The sequence below is a fragment of the Heptranchias perlo genome, chromosome 3, assembly GCF_035084215.1.
Source record: "Heptranchias perlo isolate sHepPer1 chromosome 3, sHepPer1.hap1, whole genome shotgun sequence".
Classification (NCBI taxonomy): domain Eukaryota; kingdom Metazoa; phylum Chordata; class Chondrichthyes; order Hexanchiformes; family Hexanchidae; genus Heptranchias; species Heptranchias perlo.
The window spans coordinates 126125222-126144252 of NC_090327.1; the positions used below are offsets into that span (position 1 = coordinate 126125222).

The 19031-nt window shown below is 40.3% G+C and overlaps 1 protein-coding gene across 1 annotated transcript in view; it reads left to right on the forward strand.

Moving 5' to 3' along the window:
* Positions 1-807: 807 nt before the first annotated feature.
* The window catches only part of atp9b (ATPase phospholipid transporting 9B), a 284027-nt gene continuing 265803 nt past the window's right edge, over positions 808-19031 (forward strand). The window contains exon 1 of the mRNA XM_067981947.1: positions 808-900. Within this exon, the coding sequence (XP_067838048.1) occupies positions 824-900 (77 nt within the window). The 5' untranslated portion in view covers positions 808-823. The remainder of the gene's footprint in view (positions 901-19031) is intronic.

Below are 19031 nucleotides of genomic sequence, written 5' to 3' on the forward strand. Positions count from 1 at the left end.
ACCAACATCAGAAAAGATTATCTGGTCATTATCACATTGCTGTTTGTGGGACCTTGCTGTGCACAAGTTGGCTGCTGTGTCTCCAATATTACTACAGTTCAAAAAGTACTTCATTGGCTGCGAAGCGCTGTGGGACGTCCTGAGGTCGTGAAAGGCGTTGTATAAATGGCAAGTTCATTCTTTCCTTGCTTGCATCGAGAATAGTCATGATGTGGAGATGCCGGTGATGGACTGGGGTTGACAATTGTAAACAATTTTACAACACCAAGTTATAGTCCAGCAATTTTATTTTAAATTCACAAGCTTTCGGAGGCTACCTCCTTCCTCAGGTGAACGATGTGAAATTTCCACATCGTTCACCTGAGGAAGGAGGTAGCCTCCGAAAGCTTGTGAATTTAAAATAAAATTGCTGGACTATAACTTGGTGTTGTAAAATTGTTTACAATGCATCGAGAAAGCAAGGAAAGAATGAACTTGCTTTCACCAAGACTGAGTGAAGAAATGGTAAACAGGTTTAAAAAAATAAATCTGTCCCAGTTTTTGTTTTGGGGTGGTGGGGGTCAGAAGGACATTGACCTTTTTAAAGAACAATTCACAGGGTGAATTCTACACTGAGTTAGCAAAGGCATTTTAAGTTGAATTGTAAGAGTTCAGCTGGGTTTTACAGTCATTGTGTGGGTGACACATGCTTTGGCTGGGGAGGGTGGCTGGATGACGTAAGGGGAGGGAGGGTGGCTGGATGACGTAAGGGGAGGGAGGGTGGCTGGATGACGTAAGGGCCGGAGCCCGGGGGATTGTGGGAGGTGAAACCACCCACTTTAAGATGGCGGATAATATTCCTTTACACCCGGTGCGGAACCTGCAAAAGCGAAACGAATATTACCCGGGGAGACAGAGCAGGTACCGTCACTGCCTCCATTCACCCACACGCTGTTAACCGCCCGCAGCAGCACCACCATGTTATATTATGGGATGTCAGCTTACCGTTTGGTGAATCGGGAGAGGGAGGTCGGATATCGGGGCCCGGCCGGGTTTGCCCACACAATCTCCCGCACACACTTACACGGGGTGTTGGTGTGAGGCCGGCCGGCCGTCCGTCCGTCGCCTGCTCCTTGTAATGCGTGAGTGAGTGGAACTGAGGCCTGAAAGCGCGCACACTCCTCCTCCTCCTCCTCCTCCCTCCCCCTATCATCACTAACGAGTCTCATCCCATTACAGAGGTTGGGCAATTTTAAAGAGCGAGAATGCCGTGTCTTGGTCACTGGTTTTCTTTTTCTTTTTCTAATTGTTTGTTTTGAATTCCCCTTCCAGTCCGTGCTAGAAAAGTGTCAACAAGCTCTTCCTTTCCGTTTGGTTGGGAGAGACGATTTTTTTTTGGGGGGGGGGTGCGGGCAGGAGGCTGCAAAAACACATTTAACCACCTGAGTTTCTGGGTTTTATGGATTACAAAAAAAAAACCTTAAAAAGAATAAAATGCAATTGACAAAAAAAAATGTTGCAGGAAAACGTGAATTGGAATTGCACAAGGCAGTTTGCATTTATTTGATGATATTGGCCGAGGTTACTGTAAAGTTCAAATTGGTCAACTGTACCTTTTTTAAGCTAGCCTGGGAAATTCACAATTGTACGGTGGAGTTTTAAGATGAATTGTGATTCATAACGTATCCTCGGAGTTATCAATATTGGGGAACTGATAGAGATTTATGATCAAAAAGAGTGAGATCACAAGTTATTTAACTTGATATAATGTTTTTTATTGTAAGCAATGTTTTTAAAACATTTGAGCTATTTCTAAACAGCATAGACCACATTTGTCAATAAGAGACCAAGACAAGGTTTTGAAAGTTGAAATAAAATACAAGACTTGTTTATTTGACTGACATATTTGTGCACAATACACCACAGTTGGTAATGTGATTCTGAGCTTGATGGGAAGAATGGGCTTTTCCCATTGTGTTTTGTTATGGGTGAGTAAATGTGATTAGGAGTATTTGCTCATATGGTGGGTAAACATTGACACAGACTGGTTGGGCTGAATGGCCTGTTTGCATGTTGTAATTTCTGTGGTTAGGAACATGATTGAAGTGCACCCTGGTGGGTTTAGAATTTTAAAATGATTAGTCAGAAAGCTAATTAAGCCAAAAACTGCCCATTTATTGCGGTTAGAGCTGTACAGAAAATAGAATGATATTGATTGAGAACTTGGCACTTGCCATCCAATAGGCTGCTTTAATTTTGAGAAATTCATGTCTCAAGCAGGACAGTCGGATTAGTTTCAAGAATGCCCTGAGATTTTCAGAATGGGTGGTTACAAGGCAGTGTACAATATTGATGCTATGAAAGTGGTGTTTAATTATCTAATCTCCATGTTAAATAGCAAATTGTGGCATAGGATGGTTAATCAAGTTTAATATTACTATATTAAGGTTTTTTTCTAGTGCATAAGCATCTTGTCGGATCTTCCGTGGGAAGATAGGGAGAAGATAAAGATTTGCATCTAGTTTTTAGCGTGTGTTCATCGGACTTTTTTTTACAGATGCAAAACAATCCTTTTATTTGAAACAAGCCAGCAAAGCCATTCATCAACCTGGTACCTGGAATTTGCAAGCAGTCACATTTGGCCCGTGAGAGACTTCAGTAGTTTACAACCAGCTACAGTGGCTTGTATTTACCTACTTAGAGCAAATAAAGGGACTCTCCAAGCTAATGGCTAAGCGTTGCAACCTTGCTCCATACTACCCATGAGCAATGCTATGTGAAATGTGCTTGTGTAGGAAATAACTTATAGTTAGCAATGAGATGATAAAATCTCCAGAAATAAGGCTGACTAAATAATTTGTATGTATGCTAAAGGTGTTATAGCTGGACTTAAAATGATCTTTGGTCTACGAGTCTGAGAGCAGTATATTTTGCAGTGGACCTGTGAGTGAGAATTTAGTTTGATACACCAGTGAACATCCATGTTGTCTATACAATCGTTTCACAAACTGCTTTCAACAAGTCAGTATGTATGTATAAGCGGCGCTCAATATACTTTTTGCTTTGTTGATAGATTAGTGACTTTACTCAAACCAGTGATTTTCCAACTAGTTCAAAAGTTTTGAGGTTTTCATGATAAGCCTTGGTTAAAGTTAGTCTATCAAGTGGAACTACGTATCTCAGTACAGGTGGTGACTTTGCACCATATCTTTGTAATAAAATTTCTTGTGTACATTCAATTTGCTTAGATCGAGCGGTTGGTGAATTAAATTATTTCTTGGCCTAAAACTGTCTACTTTTTGTTCCCAAGCCTGCTCTCTTTACATAGCCTCTTTAATTAGTTCTGTCCTTTTCCTGTTGCTGTCATTGCTGATATTGGCTATCCTTCAGATGCTCTAGGTCTCCATTATTCCTGACTCAGCATCACACCTCAGTCCAGCTTCAGGTTTTGCTCTGGACCTAGTTTCTTCTGATAGCTCCATTCTTTCACTTCCTTCACTTTTTAAAAAAAAAAGTGGATACATTAATTACTTAAAAAAAACTGTTTGAAATTTCACAGTGCTATTTTTATCATACTATTATTTTGCTTGCTCTAGTAGAACTACATTTGCTATTTTAACAAAGTTGGTAACCCATTCACTAAATGGAATTTTAGCTTCAAAGAGAATTCATCAAAATTTTTGCAATTCAGGGATAAGGTCATAATGTGTACTGATGGAATATAAAGATAAATATAATTTTGCACAAGTAAATATATTTTAAGCTTTGCTAAAAATATGAAAGATAGTTCGTACAAAAGTAAACTAAGGATTGCAAGCCAAATATTGGACAATTTAAAAAAAAACTTAAACATTTAAATTGTCTGTTAAGTTATGTTTAATACTTTTGTCTGCACAACACTAGTGAAGATTAACTAGTATTGTAGCAAATATATTGATGGCAAGATGAAGAGAAATGAAAAACCTTCAGTTTCCAGCCTCATATACAGTGTAAAAGTAGGTAACATTCCTTTCTGGAGAAGGTGCAGGCCCAAAACATTAACTTTGTCTCTTCTCTCCAATAAAGAAAGAAAAGAATGAACGTACTTGCGTTTATTCAGTGCCTTTCACGACCTCAGGACTTCCCAAGGCGCTTTACAGCCAATGAAGTACTTTGGAAGTGTAATCACTGTCGTAATGTAGGGAAATGCAACAGCCAAATTTGCACACAGCAAGGTTCCACAAACAACAATGAGAGAATGACCAGATGATCTGTTTTTAGTGATGTTGGTTGAGGGATAAATGTTGGCCAGGACACTCTGGAGAACATCCCTACTCTTCGCAATAGTGTCATGGGATCTTTTACGTCTACTTGAGAGGGAAGACGGTACCTCAATTTAATGTCTCATCCAAAAGATTACACTTACGACACAGTGTAGCACTCCCTTGGTACTACAGTGGAGTACTGCTCAAATCTTGCTCAAAGGCTCATAAGAATAATTGATGTGGAAAGTGATGGGGGAAAAATCACACTGCTGCATAAAAGAAGCATGTATTATGTGCACAGACTTTACATTTATTTTCTGGCATCCATGATGGCTTGGAGGAGTCAAGCAGTAGATGACAGTTCTGGTATTTAGAGATTTGGATTGAGTGTAAGTTAATATTGATTTGCTAAATTAGCATTGGTGAGTGACCTATCCCTGATGTGGGTTTCGTTAACACCAATGCTAATTCTGGGTCAAAGCTGACATCTCATTGCTGTGATAAATGAGCAATAACTGAAACGGAAAGGGCCATATTTAATCTTTGCTAAGATTTGGGTCTGGTGGATCGTTAGAGGCAGTGCAATCCATTGGCTTGGGGCTACCTTTTGTTCTAGTTCTCATGACTACTTCTCGAGGATTGACTATTTCCTTATCCCAGGTGGTCCTTTATTTGCAATTGGGTACTATGGGACCATGCTCTGATTGTGCTCAGTCTCTTCCCTGTTGAGCAAACCCAGAAGATCAAATTGGTGATGACTCAACTTTATCTTTTTGGGGACCCTGAGTTCTTTTTCCACATTTATTCTTTTGTTCAGACATTTTTCTGAAAACTGAATGTACCCTCGTTGCAATTCTGCTGTCAGAGTGTGCCAAGATTTTCCCTAGGGAGATGATATTTCATATGCTTCAGGGAGGCAAACGGAAGTGTTGGCATTCCAAAAAAGCTCTTCAAAGAGAATATTGTACATCTTGAAGGGCTCATAATGGAGTTCATTCAGATTGGGCAGGACCTTGATTCCCTTTCAATGGCCCAAACTGGACACCGTATCCAGTTCAGTAATACTCAGTACTGTGAACATAGGGAAAAGCTGAGCTATTTCCTCACTATTGGACTGCATAAGCATCAGGTTGAGAAAATTACTCTTAATTTTTTTTTGGATGGATTGTTAATGACAGATCCAGCTGCAATTACATAGAATGTACAGCAAAAAAAACAGGCCATTCAGACCAACTGGTCCATGCCATTGTTCATGCTCCATAGGAGCCTCTTCCCACCTCTCTTCTAACCCTATCAGCATATCCTCCCTCTTGTTTACCTAGCTTCCCCTTAATTACGTTTGTACTGTTCACCTCGACCACTTCTTGTCGTTGAGTTCCACAGTCTTACCACCCTCTGGGTAAAGAAGTTTCTCCTGAATTCCCTATTAGATTTATTAATGACTAACTTATATTTATGGCCCCTAGTTTTGGTCTCCCCCACACGTGGAAACATCTTCTCTACATCTACCCTATCAAACCCTTTCATAATCTTAAATACCTCTATCTCTAGAGAAAAGAGCCCCAGCCTGTTCAATCTTTCCTGATAGGTATAATCTCTGTTCTAGTATCATCCTTTTCAAATTTAAAAAAATTAAATTAATCAAGAGCTCCAGTAGTTCTGGTCAGAACCCTAGATTGGAGTAAACTGTCACTCTTTGCAATGTATGAATTATCTGGATGTCCTCAAGTTGAATGATCTTGCCTCAACCTGATAGGGCAAAGCCTATCTTTTTGGAAGAAATCTTTCAGTTGACCGGTAACAACCCTGGCTGGATAATTTCCCTGCAGATTCTTATAAAAGTTTGATTCTGAATTAGCTTCCTTGCTTCTCAAGACCGTCCAGCATTTGGCTAACATGGAGATTACGGCAGCCACGTGGCAAGAAACTTCAATTTTATAATCCTTGATAAGCGTGAGACTTTCCTGGTGATGCATTGAGTTTAGTCTGAGACCCAAATTTGTTCTCTGGTCTGTGCCGAGTTAGCTGAACTCAGCTGTGGCAATAGTGGGAGTACTGTGAGTAGTTCAGTGCATTTAGGTTATGGTGGGAAAAATTGGCTAAGGAGGTGCGTGTTTGTCGGTGTTGGGTGCTCAGATGTGATTCCTCCCCCTGACTGCCCCTATAGCCTGCCAATGCTCTCTATGCGAAGGCTCACACATGAATAATAACTGCTTTGCTTTGGTGGGGTACTGGAGGATAGATGGCATCCATTGAACTTACTTCAGTAGAGAGTTGATGCTCCTGGTGGAAGGGGAGTGGGACGTAGGTTGAATGTTGGTGGGAGAGTGCAAGAGAAAAAGGATAAGATTAATTTGATTCAATTTGTCCCCTACCATCTCGTAGTACTTGTATGACTAATCTGGTTGCAGAATTTATTCATCCTGCCCAGACTGGCTTTTATGAATATGAAATACTCCCATGGTAACATTCACTGTCTGCTTAATATAATTCATAAAGCACAGGGGCAGAATTGATGCAGGGAAAGCATTTGAATAGTGGAATAGAACTTCTTGTAGGGAATTACACATAAATTAAAATAGGAAACAGGCTGTTTGGCCCACAAGTCCATGTTTATGCTCCATATGAGCAGTAGTTCTAATCTCATACTTGCTCGGTTCCCATATCCCTTCATTGCCCTTCAGCCACCTATTTAACCTATTTTTAAATGTTGACATGATCTCTGCTTCAGTCACTAACCCTGGTAGATCATTCCACCGCCTCACAATCCTCTGCTTAAAGAAAAGTTTTTCTTGTTCTCCGTTCCTAAATCTTGAATCTTATATCTGTGTCCCCTTGTTCTAGACCTCTCAGTCTGTTTCTCTGTCCCACCCCTTCATAGATTTAAACATCTCTATCAAATCACCTCGTAATCTCCTCTGTTCCAATAAAAGCAGCCCCAAATTTTCAAGTTATTCTTCATATTTGTATTTCCTCATCCACGCAGCATCCTAGTGAATCTGTGTAGAGAAATCAAAGTTTTATATTGATGAACCATTACATCTCGACTTTTACATTCTATAACTCTTGCCATAAAACCCAGTATTGCATTAGCTTTTTCTTAATGGCCTTATCCACTTGAGGTGCATTGAATGTCTTGTGAGCCTCAAATTCCTCTGCTTTTCCACATCACCCAAGTTTATCCCATTCAAAGTATAATTATTACTTTTGTTTTGTGGTGTGTAGGCATTGCTGGGTGTTCTTTTGTAGTGCTTCTGTGAGGCCTACTCTTGGACTTGACAGAAACACGAGTACTTGTGGCACTTCAGGATTCCAGTAAGCACGAGCAGTACTTTGTACAGTCAGTTTGTGGTTTTTCAATTGGAAGCGCAAAAGGAAATGTGATTAAAAGTGCAACCAGTGTCGGAATAGTAGAGGTGGGGAGATTTTGAACTTGGACTCAAACTTAACTTTTGAGAAACTGTGTAGGATGTTGGTGGCCAACATACAGATTGTGTTGTTCTCCCTTTATCATTCCAAAGCAACATGATGATTTATGTATAGAATACCAGTGTAATATTTCTTCTGACTTCTGTTTATATAACTTCACCCCCCCCCCCCCCCCCCCTGAAGTTTATTCCTTTCCCTTTGTGGTGATGACTTATGCTGGGGCATAGTTCTACAGTGAGAACAGAATGGGACTCTGTTGTGATTCCCCCACAGTAAAATAGCCTACCAACACATACTGTTTAAGCTCACAGAAGAATAATAGGCACAAGATGGCCATTCTGAATGTAAGCCTAGACAGTGAGTGTTGACAGACAATTTGATAATGAAGGGAGGGGCGGTACGGCATTGCTTGGGGTTCATCTGACTTAAATGCACATTCCCTAGCAGGGTTCACTGGATAGCAATCGACTGGATAGCAATCGATATGAGAGATCGTCCCTGATTTTATTTTCCCCTTTCACCCCTCCCTAGACAAGTGTCACTGAGGACAATTGTTGCACACTTGTAGCCACTCTAGTCAGGGCTGATTATCATATTTAAAAAAATATGATTTGTACATCCACCATAACTGGGCAATTTGTATGTCCAGTTGAAAACCTGAAGGAGCAGTAGTTTATAAACAGAATAAAATGTTTTTTATAATGCTTTAGAACCACTTGAAATCAATGGGGAAACTTATTTCAACTTCAATTGAAACTATTATAAAGCTCTTGTACTGTACTTTCAAAACTTTTTTGTAGTTTTTCAGTACTGTACACTTACCCCCTGATGAATGAAATTAAATTTCAGAAGTCATATAAATGAACATTTGTCAACTATATTATTTGAACTTTAACCAGAGGAAATTAAATCTAAAAGTAGTAGTGTATTTTTGGTATAAATGAGAGGATAATCACTGTGGTAGGGAAGAACTGCAATAGACCACAAAGGATTATGTGCAGCAAGAAATGAGGAATGCTGATGGATTGAGGGATAAATGAACTAATGTTACTGGTAGTCTGAATTCTTTTTTTGGTTTGTCAAGGATGGAAAATGACTTTCTCCTGACTGGTTGGCAAGCATAATTATCCAGTCTTTGTGCAGTAATACCTCCACCATTCTTTCAAAACAAAGTACACCATTAAGCTGCATTTATTTAAATCACAGGATACAGTTCAACAGCCTAATATGAATTATAGAAAATTTTCCAAAGGGCTTACAGTAGCAGCAGTTCTCCCATTCCATGCCACTTTTATTTGCTGGACAGTGCTACTTAATTAATGCCATGAGATTAGGAAACTGCAACCTGTTTTGGACGTCTACAACTAGGATTGAGGAAACTGACTAGAGTTACTGTGCAGGCGCCTGGACTGATCTTCTGTATCACTTGTTGAATATACTTCATGCTTCAGTAGTGATGAACAACACTTAATGAATACTGTATTATTCTACTGGAATGTTTAACTTTGTGCAATTTAAATCGTACTTTGTTTCTAAATTGCTTAGGTGATTAAATGTAGGAAAAATTGCAGTTTAAAAGTGCCCCTGTTTTTTGGTATTCCATAAGCACTCTTTTGTATTATTTAGGTCAGGTTAAGCCTTTTTAAAAAATATACTATACCATACATTTTGTTTGGAATTGCACAAGGATACAAAGAAAAACATGACTTTTAGCATATTGCCAAAACCTCGTTAATGCTTTTACACCATAATATTTTTACAATCTATTATTGCTGGATATTGAAGTGTTAATGTTGGGTGTAACCAAAGTTTTTACCAACTCAGGAGCTGGAGTGTGTCTGCTTCATTTTCCTCTGGACCATCATTATTTCTGTTGGGCTTAGTTCTCATTCTGTCTTCACTTTAAACTGTAAAATAGAACAATGATGCCATATTTGTGCAACCACAATTTGGATAAACACATCTCACTAATGTGGATACCATTTGAGTCCCTAATTTAAAAAGTTTTAGATTTTGTAGCAGACTGTGAGTAGGGCAGTGTAAAAACATAAGAAATAGGAGCAGGAGTAAACCATCCGGCCCCTCTAGCCTGCTCCACCAAGTGTGTAGCGGTTATGTTACTGGACTAAATCCAGAGGATATGAGTTCAAATCCCACCATGGCAGTTCGAGAAGTTGAATCCAGTTTCTTTTTTTAAAAAAAACCTGGGAATTAAAAAGCTGATATAAGCAAAAGTGACCACGAAGCTGTCAGATTGTCGTAAAAACCTAATTGGTTCAGTAATGTCTTTTAGGGAAAGAAACCTGCCATCACCACCTGGTCTGGCCTATATGTGTCTCTAGTCCCACACCAATGTGGTTGACTCTTAATTGCCCTCTGAAGTGGCCTAGCAAGCCACTCAGTCGTATCAAACTGCTACCCGCAGCAGTCGAAGGTCCTCCACCACCATCTCCTCAGGGCAACTAGGTATGGGCAATAAATGCCGGCTTTGCAGCGATGCCCTCATCCTGAGAATGAGTTTTTTAAAAAAAAGACAGCCTGACGGTAAATCTACTGTAACTGTTTAAAGTAAAGATAAAGATGTAATTTCTGCTGTTCTATATGCTGCTTATCCTCCTTCCTAGTGTAGATGTGATGTGGAGTCAGTGTAGTCAGTTTCTTTCCTAGCTGATTCCTCACCACCTCTCTGCCTTCTACTGTTCTGGCTCTTTATCTTGGCCTCTATTAACCTCACCACCATTCTCTAATTCATAAAACTCACCAACGTGAAGAGCCGATTACAAATCTAACTTGAATACCATTTCAGATGGACTGAAACACTATCGCATTAAACTATTGAACATGTCTCTGAAATTGTTCACCTATGAACTACCAGAATTTTAACTGAAAAACATCTTGTTTTTAAAAAGTTCTACAGGTAGAATAAATTATTTGGGGATATTAGAGAAAGAAGATTCCACTTTCTGAATGCAGCAAATATCTATCACTCAAGGCTGCATTCATCAGCTATGCATTTTGTGCCATTTTCTGTAGCTCATTCAACATGACCATTTACTTGATTCACATTTTAAGTTGATTTGAATCTTAATTTCAGAATGACAACCTAAAGGTTTGGACAATGCTTAAAGCCTTGACCAGCTTGGCAGCCAATAGTCCATGGACCTCTGATCAGGTACAGGATTCCAACTATCAGGCAGGCCTAATTTTCTAATCTCATGTTCCCTGGACTACTTGGTTGCAAGGTTGCCCCTGGGACTTCTTAGCCATCAGTCAAGGTGTTGTACTCAAGTCTCTACTTAAAGAAGTCCTGTGGCTATGTGTGGCCTTTCTTCTGATTTGTACATGTTCAAGACTACTGTTCCTTTGACCATTTGTGTGCATATTAAATTCTGCTCAGGACCTGACCACCTCCTGTCTTCCATCTCCTGGTCCCACCCTGATCCCTCCACCTCCTGTCTCTTCCCTCCCCTCCCCCCCCCCCTTCCAGTCATACCCTCTTCCCTCATAAGTGTGCCACTTTCAGCCTTCCATGTCACTCATTACTGCCCATCTGATTTCTGTTCTGCCATCCTAGGCTTGAGTTTCTCCTGGATGGGCCCATAGTTTCCTTCTGCTCCAACTTAGCTGGTTTGACAGTACCCACCACATGCCCTGCAAGAGCAGCAACACCAACTGCCTCATCCCCTCTTCACCCTCCGCTATTTATTTATTTATTTAAAACTCCTCTTCGCCCTTCTTCCCATGCACTGCCTTCCAACTTATTTGGTAAGACTCCTACTGCTGGTCCATTTCATATTCTATATGCTCACCCCATTGCAAACCAGCTTTGCTGCCCCACCCCCAATCCACAATCTCATCCTAGAAGAGTCTTATCAATACCCTGGGCTCGGCTAAAACCTGGCTCACTGACATTAATTCTCTCCTTCTTACTGAGGGTGCCCTATGTTATGTTGTGGCTTTCCAGGTCCCATCTTGGTTTGATCCTATACTTCTCCAGCATTTTTTTCATTTAAATATCTCAACTTCTACTACCCCTCTTGAATCTCCTTCAAAGTCCTCATTATCTACCATTCTCCCAAATCCTTAATTTCCACCAAATCCTTCACTGTCTCCCAATCCTGCCATTCTCCTGATACAACACCCACCTCAAAAAAAAAAATTGCCTCTCCCTCTCTGTAGTCAAAACATCTTACAAGATGATCATCCCAGAGAACAAAGACAACTTAAAAACTCTTTTCTCTCTCATTAACCTCTTTCAACCCTCCTTTCTGTTCCTCTCCTTCTACACTTTAATACCAGGTGGAGGAGGTCATGGATTTCTTTGTCTCAAGATTTGGTTGCCTTATCCTCCTCCTCCTCCCATTACTTTCCCTGATCTCAAAACTAGTTGCTTCTTCTCCCCATAAGCCACGTTGGACTTATTTCCTCCGTGTGATCTACCACCTCTCTTCTGGCATTACTCAACTACTTCTCCTTGGCTCAATGCTTGCAGGCATCATTTAACTGCTATCTTGCCACAGGCTTTGTCTTCTCCCATTCTGCTGTCAATATCACCCTCAAATAGCTTGCACTCAATTTCACTGTTCTCTCTAACTACACTTCCATCTTTATGCTTCCTTTCCCCTTTGAAGCTCTTGAATTGTTGATGCGACCCAGCTTCGAGCCTCCCTCCCTCCAAGTCCTTTCAGTCTGGTTACCATTGTGCCTTCGACACTGAGACTGCCCTGGTCAAAATCACAAACTCAACTTGTGATTGCCACCGCAGTGCATTATCGTGCTTTGTTCTGCTTTCAGCCTTTGATTTTGTTGCCCACCCCATACTCTTCCTTGTCTCATGTTTCCACCTCTATGGTACCACATTCTTATAGTTCTGCTCCCACGTTTCCTAATGTGACTGGCATATTTGCAATAGTGGAGGCTTCTTCAACACCTGCACAGTCACTTCTGACATGTCCCATGGTTGAATCCATGGCTCTTCTCTTCTGCATGCTGCCTCTTGGGGACATTATCTATACACATTGGCTTAGTTTATCTATACTAACACTCTACTACCACACTTGACTCCACAACTGTTGCTCTTCTATCTAACATCAAATCATGAATGAACCTGAAATTTCTCCACCTTACCATTGGTAAGACCAAAGCCATTCTGTTTGATTCCTACCAGAAACTCTGCATCCTAGCCCTCTCTGTTACCATGTGCAACCTCATTGTCCTGTTTGACCCCGAACTGAGCTTCAAATTTCACTTTTTATCACCAGAAAGATCGTGTTTTTTTCTACCTCGAACATCAACTGCCTCTCCTTATCTTATCCCACCACTACTGAAATGCTCATCCACACTTTCATTATCTCCAGGGTCGACGACTTCAATACTCTCCTCACTAGCCTAGCAGGCTCCCTTCACAAATTCCAACTCTAAACCTGTCTCCTACTTAGCACCTCACCTATTACCCTTGTTCTGGCATACCTCCCTTGACAACCCATCCCCCAGCACATTGATTTCCAAATCCACATTCTCATTTACAAATTACTGCATTGACTCACCTCTGCAACCTCCTCAGCCCCGCATCCAAGGTTCAACACTTTGCTTATGACTCGGACCCCTTATGTGTTTCTGTTTGTATAAATGGAAATGAGTATTTTCAATTTAGCAGAAAATGTTAATTGTGGGATAGACTAATCCTGGAGTGTGGTAATCCATCTTTTCAAAGTGGTAAAAAAATAGATTATGTGGTCACCGTCCTAGTTGAGTGCAAGGGGCATTATAACTGATTAGTCCTGATTTTGTAGTGCCAGTGTGTTTTAGAAGAATGTTTGTACAATGTGTAACTTTTTTAGTGTGATCTGGTTGAAGTGAAAAGGGTATTTGCTGTTTAAGTTCTGATATGTCCATGAATGGATTGAAAATAGTCTGGTAAATATATGAACATGGTACAAAAATCTAAGTGTTGATCTTCTGTTCTATCTTCACTTTACAGATCAATGGAAACACATGCCTCCAATTATAATGCACTTATGCCCCTTTTCTTGGTATTCCTGACTTCAGTTGCAGTGCTGTAAAGTAAATATGGTGCTACGGTTCCCGAGGCATCAGATCCACTTAAAATATGTCATTTTCGCTAGCATCTCAAGGGGCAGTAGCTTCACAGCAACAATCCAGAAGCATAGACTGCCATTTCTTTGACTGGGAACAAGCTGAACTTGTCTGTACAGGCAGCAAGGCAGTTTCCCAATGATTGGCCTGTACAAACCTTTAGCCATTGGGGTAGGTCCAACCACCTGAAAAAAATACAAAATGGTGACTTTCAAACAATTTGTTGCATTGTTGCTATGAAATCTACCCCTCAATATAAAAGTTAAGGATTCTGCATCATCAGGAGCCTCAAGTATTTCAGAACCATTTTTTTGAACTAGTTCCATAAGATAAAGGATCTAAATCTGCATCCTTGCATTTCTGAGAAGTGTTCAGTTTTGTTTAGCTACATAAACCATTAAACTTAAGGATTAGAATAATTTTGGTGAAGTAAATCATTTCAGGTTAACCTTGGAATCTGACTAAGCAAAGAACACAATTTCAACCTCAGCTGCAAATTAGTATTTAGTTTATGAAGCTTTTGTGATTTAGCTAATAACCTTGAATAGAGAATACAGCACTCTTTCAGTTGAAGTCTTTGCATTGTAACGGTTTTATATCCTGCTGATGTTTTACTGCATGTTGGCACTTAAATCAGCTGCCTCATGATGTTGTAAAATTCTTCCTGTAATGAAATATTGTGGCAAACCAGATTCAATTGTAAATGAGTTCCACTCTGCAGAATAATTTATAAACTGCTTTCAAGAAGTACTTGCATGTATTGGGTATTGTAAGTTGATTTTGTGGTTTACGTTGAAGGGCTAGCTAGTAGTTTGTATTGTAGGACTGTGACTTGTCAGTTGATGTTCCTCCAGTTAGTTCTGCAACTATCCTTTTTGAGCCCTGTTTGCATCATTACCACAATCAATTGAATTTTTTTATTGAAACAACCCAATAACAAATACAATATTGGAGCTATACCCAGAGAAGCAAATTGCAGAAATGCTGATTCTGTAGTACTGTAAAATGTGTTATGATTATATTGAATGCTTGTCAGTGTTGTGAATAAAACTTTGGAATTCACTGTTTTGGGAGTTTGGTATACTTATTGTGCAGTACTTAAAATGTTGCTGAGAAGCCAGTTGGCTACCCAATTTAGGTTGCTTATTATTACTGTTCGAGATCACAAGCAGCAGCAAAAGATCAGTGAATGAACTATTGCTGATCTCCTTTGATTTCAGTCTAAGGCTGGATACACCAGTAATAAACAAGAGTGCAGTATTTGTCAGAATTCTGATGCAGTAGGTAGCTAATGTGGTTGTGGACGTTGCTGGGAGAACGAGGTTCAATTCATGAGTGTTTTAAATATATGTCTGAAATTTAAATAAAACTGTCTTTTGTTGTATCTCAAAATGTGCTCTGAACATTTGGGATTTGTGTATACCACCATTCCAGCAGCAACAGGAACTCACAGAAAATCAGACATATATAGAATAGATAGTGAGGAAAGAGTATGTTGATGCTGGCTTTGAGTTGAGATGAGATGAACTGGAATGCTATCCCCATTGAATTAGAAATGCCTTGATATGTATTAGCTGAATCTAATGTCAACCCTTGAAATAAATAGGAACTATCAACTGATTCTGTCTATGTCTGAGCTGGGAAAATTAACTTTTTACAATAGGAAAATGTTGTACAACTGAATTTTGAAGTATATACTTCCCTATGGAACATTTGCTATTTACTGATTTTGTTGTCCTTGGTGTGACCATTGGATTCTTTGTAGATCTTGGTCATTCCTGTCATCTACTGTTTCTCCTTTTTCATATCCTTTGAAACCTGACTTATATGTCACTATAACTTTACATATAGTGGTCAAAGTTTAAGGTATCATTTTAAAGGAATTACAATGTGAATTTTTCCTCTTATAAATGTATTAAAAGTTTAGTTTCCATAAATGTAGAATTAATTAAATTTTTTTTTAAAAAGCATAGAATCTTGCAGCACAGGAGGTGGCCATTTGGCCAGTCGTGCCTGTGCAGCTCTTTGAAAGAGATGTCTAATTTAGTCCCACACCCCAGCCTTTTTCCCCATAACCCTGCAAATTAGTTCCCTTCAAGTACATATCCAATTGCCTTTTGAAAGTTCCTGTGGAAGCAGATTCCACCACTCTTTCAGGCAGTGCGTTCCAGATCTTAACAACCCTCTGTGTGAAAAAAATTCTCGTCATTTCCCCTCTAGTTCTTTTGCCAATTATTTCAAATCTATGATCTCTGGTCACCAACCCACACACCAGAGGAAACAGTTTCTCCCTATTTGCTCTATCCTCATAATTTTGAATACCTCTATTAGGTCTCCTCCTAACCTCTGCTCTAAGGAGAACAATTCCAGCTTCTCCAATATCTCCACATAACTGAAGTCCATCATCCTGGTAAACCTCCTCTGTACCCTCTCCAAGGCCTTGACATCCTTCTGAAAGTGTGGTGCCCAGAATTGTACCCAATACTCCAGCTGAGATCCAGCCAGTGATTTGTTAACGTTCAGAATGACTTCCTTGTTTTTGTATTTGATGCCCCTGTTTACAAAGCCAAGTATCCCATACGCTTTCTTAACCGCCTTATCAACTTGCCCTGCCACCTTCAAAGATTTGTGAATATGCATCCCTAGATCCCTCTGCTCTTGCAACCCCCCTCAAAATAGTACCATTTAGATTATTGCCTCTCCATGTTGTTCCCCCCAAAGTGCATCACTTCACACTTAACCATATTAAATTACATTTGTCATGTGTCTGCCCATTTCACCAGTCTGTTTATGTCCTCCTGAAGTCTGCTACTATCCTCACTATTTACTACATTGCCAAGTTTTGTATCATCCACAAACTTCGAAATTGTACTCCCAATACCCAAGTCCAGGTCATTTTAATATAAACAAGAAAAGCAGTGGTCCTAATACCGATCCCTGGGGGACCCCACTGCATATATCTCTCCAGTCAGAAAAACATCCGTTCACCACTACTGCCTGCCTCTTATCCCTTAGCAAATTACGTACCCAAGTTACCACTGTCCCTTTAATCCCATGTGCTTCTATTTTCCAAATAAGTTTGTTATGTGATACTTTCAAAAGGCATTTGATAAAGTCCATATATACAACATCTGCACTACTGTCATCAGCTTTAGGTGCATTCTAGTAACCTTTTTTGGAATGCTCCCTTAATGTCATCCTGTTTAAAGGTTGTGGCTGAAGTGGAACTAAGCTGTACAAACCAGAACATTGCAGATTCAATTTCTAGGCTGTGCTGAGTAGCTCCCAGCCAGGGCAGTACTTGGGTTGCTCTAATTGGCCTTGGTGCTCTTGGGCTAAGAAAGTAAAAAGTCAGGCAGGTTTCTGGCACCTGATTGATATCCAGTTGCTGAAATCAACACATTTTAGCAATTTCATTGTTTCTTGTCATTATGACTACAATCAGATTTCACTTGATTGAATATTAAAGCATCAAAATGAGTCAAAAAAATTTCAATGTTGGACAACCATTTACTAAGATGAGTAACTGTGAGTTATTAATTTTTTTTTTGTGGATGCTTGCAATGTACTTGTAGAAACCAATGGAGCCAAATCTCAAAACTACAAAGGAGAGAGAATTTACTCCACTTTGGTACCATTGTATTCTGAGAAATGGACAAGAAAATCATTTTGTCCCAATATAGGCAACAGTTTTCCTTTCGAATTGTTTTGAGTGCCCCCCCCTCAATGGTTTAGCGAGTAAATATACCAAGTGACGTGGTATTAAGCCATATATTCCTGAAGGTTCTAGGTTCATATTCCTGGTTTTTCCTATTTTTTAACCTCAGTTTGGGACAGCAGTAGTATGCTACAATTGACCTCAGTGCAGTTGAGCTAAGGAGGGTTAAAATCAGCTACATTTCCCACTCTTAGCCTACAGTGCAGACACCAAGCTTATGTCTCTTCACTTAGAGCAATCGAGGTGAAGTGACCGGATTACATACAATGCAGGTACAGCTATGATTAAAATAAAAGATGAGGTAAATCATGAAGTAATGAATAGATGATGCCAAGCTTGAATTTTAAAAGCCTGAAGATTTGTAGAAGGAAGGAAAGACTGAGAAAAGGAAGCGTGCCACAGTTCAGAGGTCCTGAGAGAGAATAAATTTGAATGCTAGACTGTGCAAGGAGCCTTGATTTCAACACAGTGACAAAGTAGGAGGAGGAAAGGTGTGCAGGCTGCCATATATGGAGCTTGGGCAAAATGAGAGAGGAACGTTCAGAGCAGTATTGACAAAATGAGAAAACTTGCAAAAAGGCTGCGATACGGTTGGCGGCTAGAGTTAAGTGGCAGATCAGATTTCAGGCTTTTTCTTGTATCTTTTCCAGAAGTGTTAAAATAACTTCCTCAAATAAAAGAATAATACTCCCATCTTGGACAGACTTGGGTTCGAAAAAAAATGTTGCTGTTGAGGGGGAAAGTGTTAATAATGAAAGAGGAAACAGCTTCTTTGAGTCAGCTTTAGCTATGGAAGAGATGTGGGAGTTGTATTTGAATTCAAAGGAGATAGAGACCAGGAGCGTCAATAAGTGAAGAAAGACCTCCGGTTTGGATTTCCTCCGGAATGGGTTCGCCATTAAGGGAGGGTCAGTCTTGGTTGACCTCTGCCCTTATTGTGCTGTGACCCAGACTCATTTCCTGGATTGAGGCTGTGTCACTATGCAGCATGAGCTCCTGATGGGTATCTGCCACCATGAGGGAGAAATATGCAGCTATGCTACAGTGGGACACCTGCAGCAGTACCACAAGAGGAGGAGCCACCTTTCGGTAATTGGGGTGGGGGGGAGGTGCAGTGGCAGAAGCATTCCAAAGATCTAAAGCTGCATAGTTACTTTAGGCCTCAGACGTAAACAAAGTTAGTGTTTAGGGCTGGAGAAGAGGGGAAGTGCCAACTACTGAGCACCCTATCCCAGGGTCTACCACCGCCCCTCTCCTGGTCCCTAGGTCTGTGGTGGTAGCAGCAGGAAGCTGGGAAATTGGGCAGGTATCTGGATCTTGCTTTCTGCTGTCATTTAAATGTAGTAGGGCAGCCAGCTGACTTTCCTGCAGCGGGGGACAGAGGGAAATATAGAACAGCGCTGATGAGGACAAGGAAGTGGCAGTAGGCCTCACCTCCTGATTTCCCTTAATTTTCTACACCATCCAAAATTGGGCAGTATGGTGGAGGAAAGATCAGCCCTAAGGATGGAATCATTAAATGTGATAGCTGTTGGTCAGACTTGAAAGACATGAAGAAGCTGTGC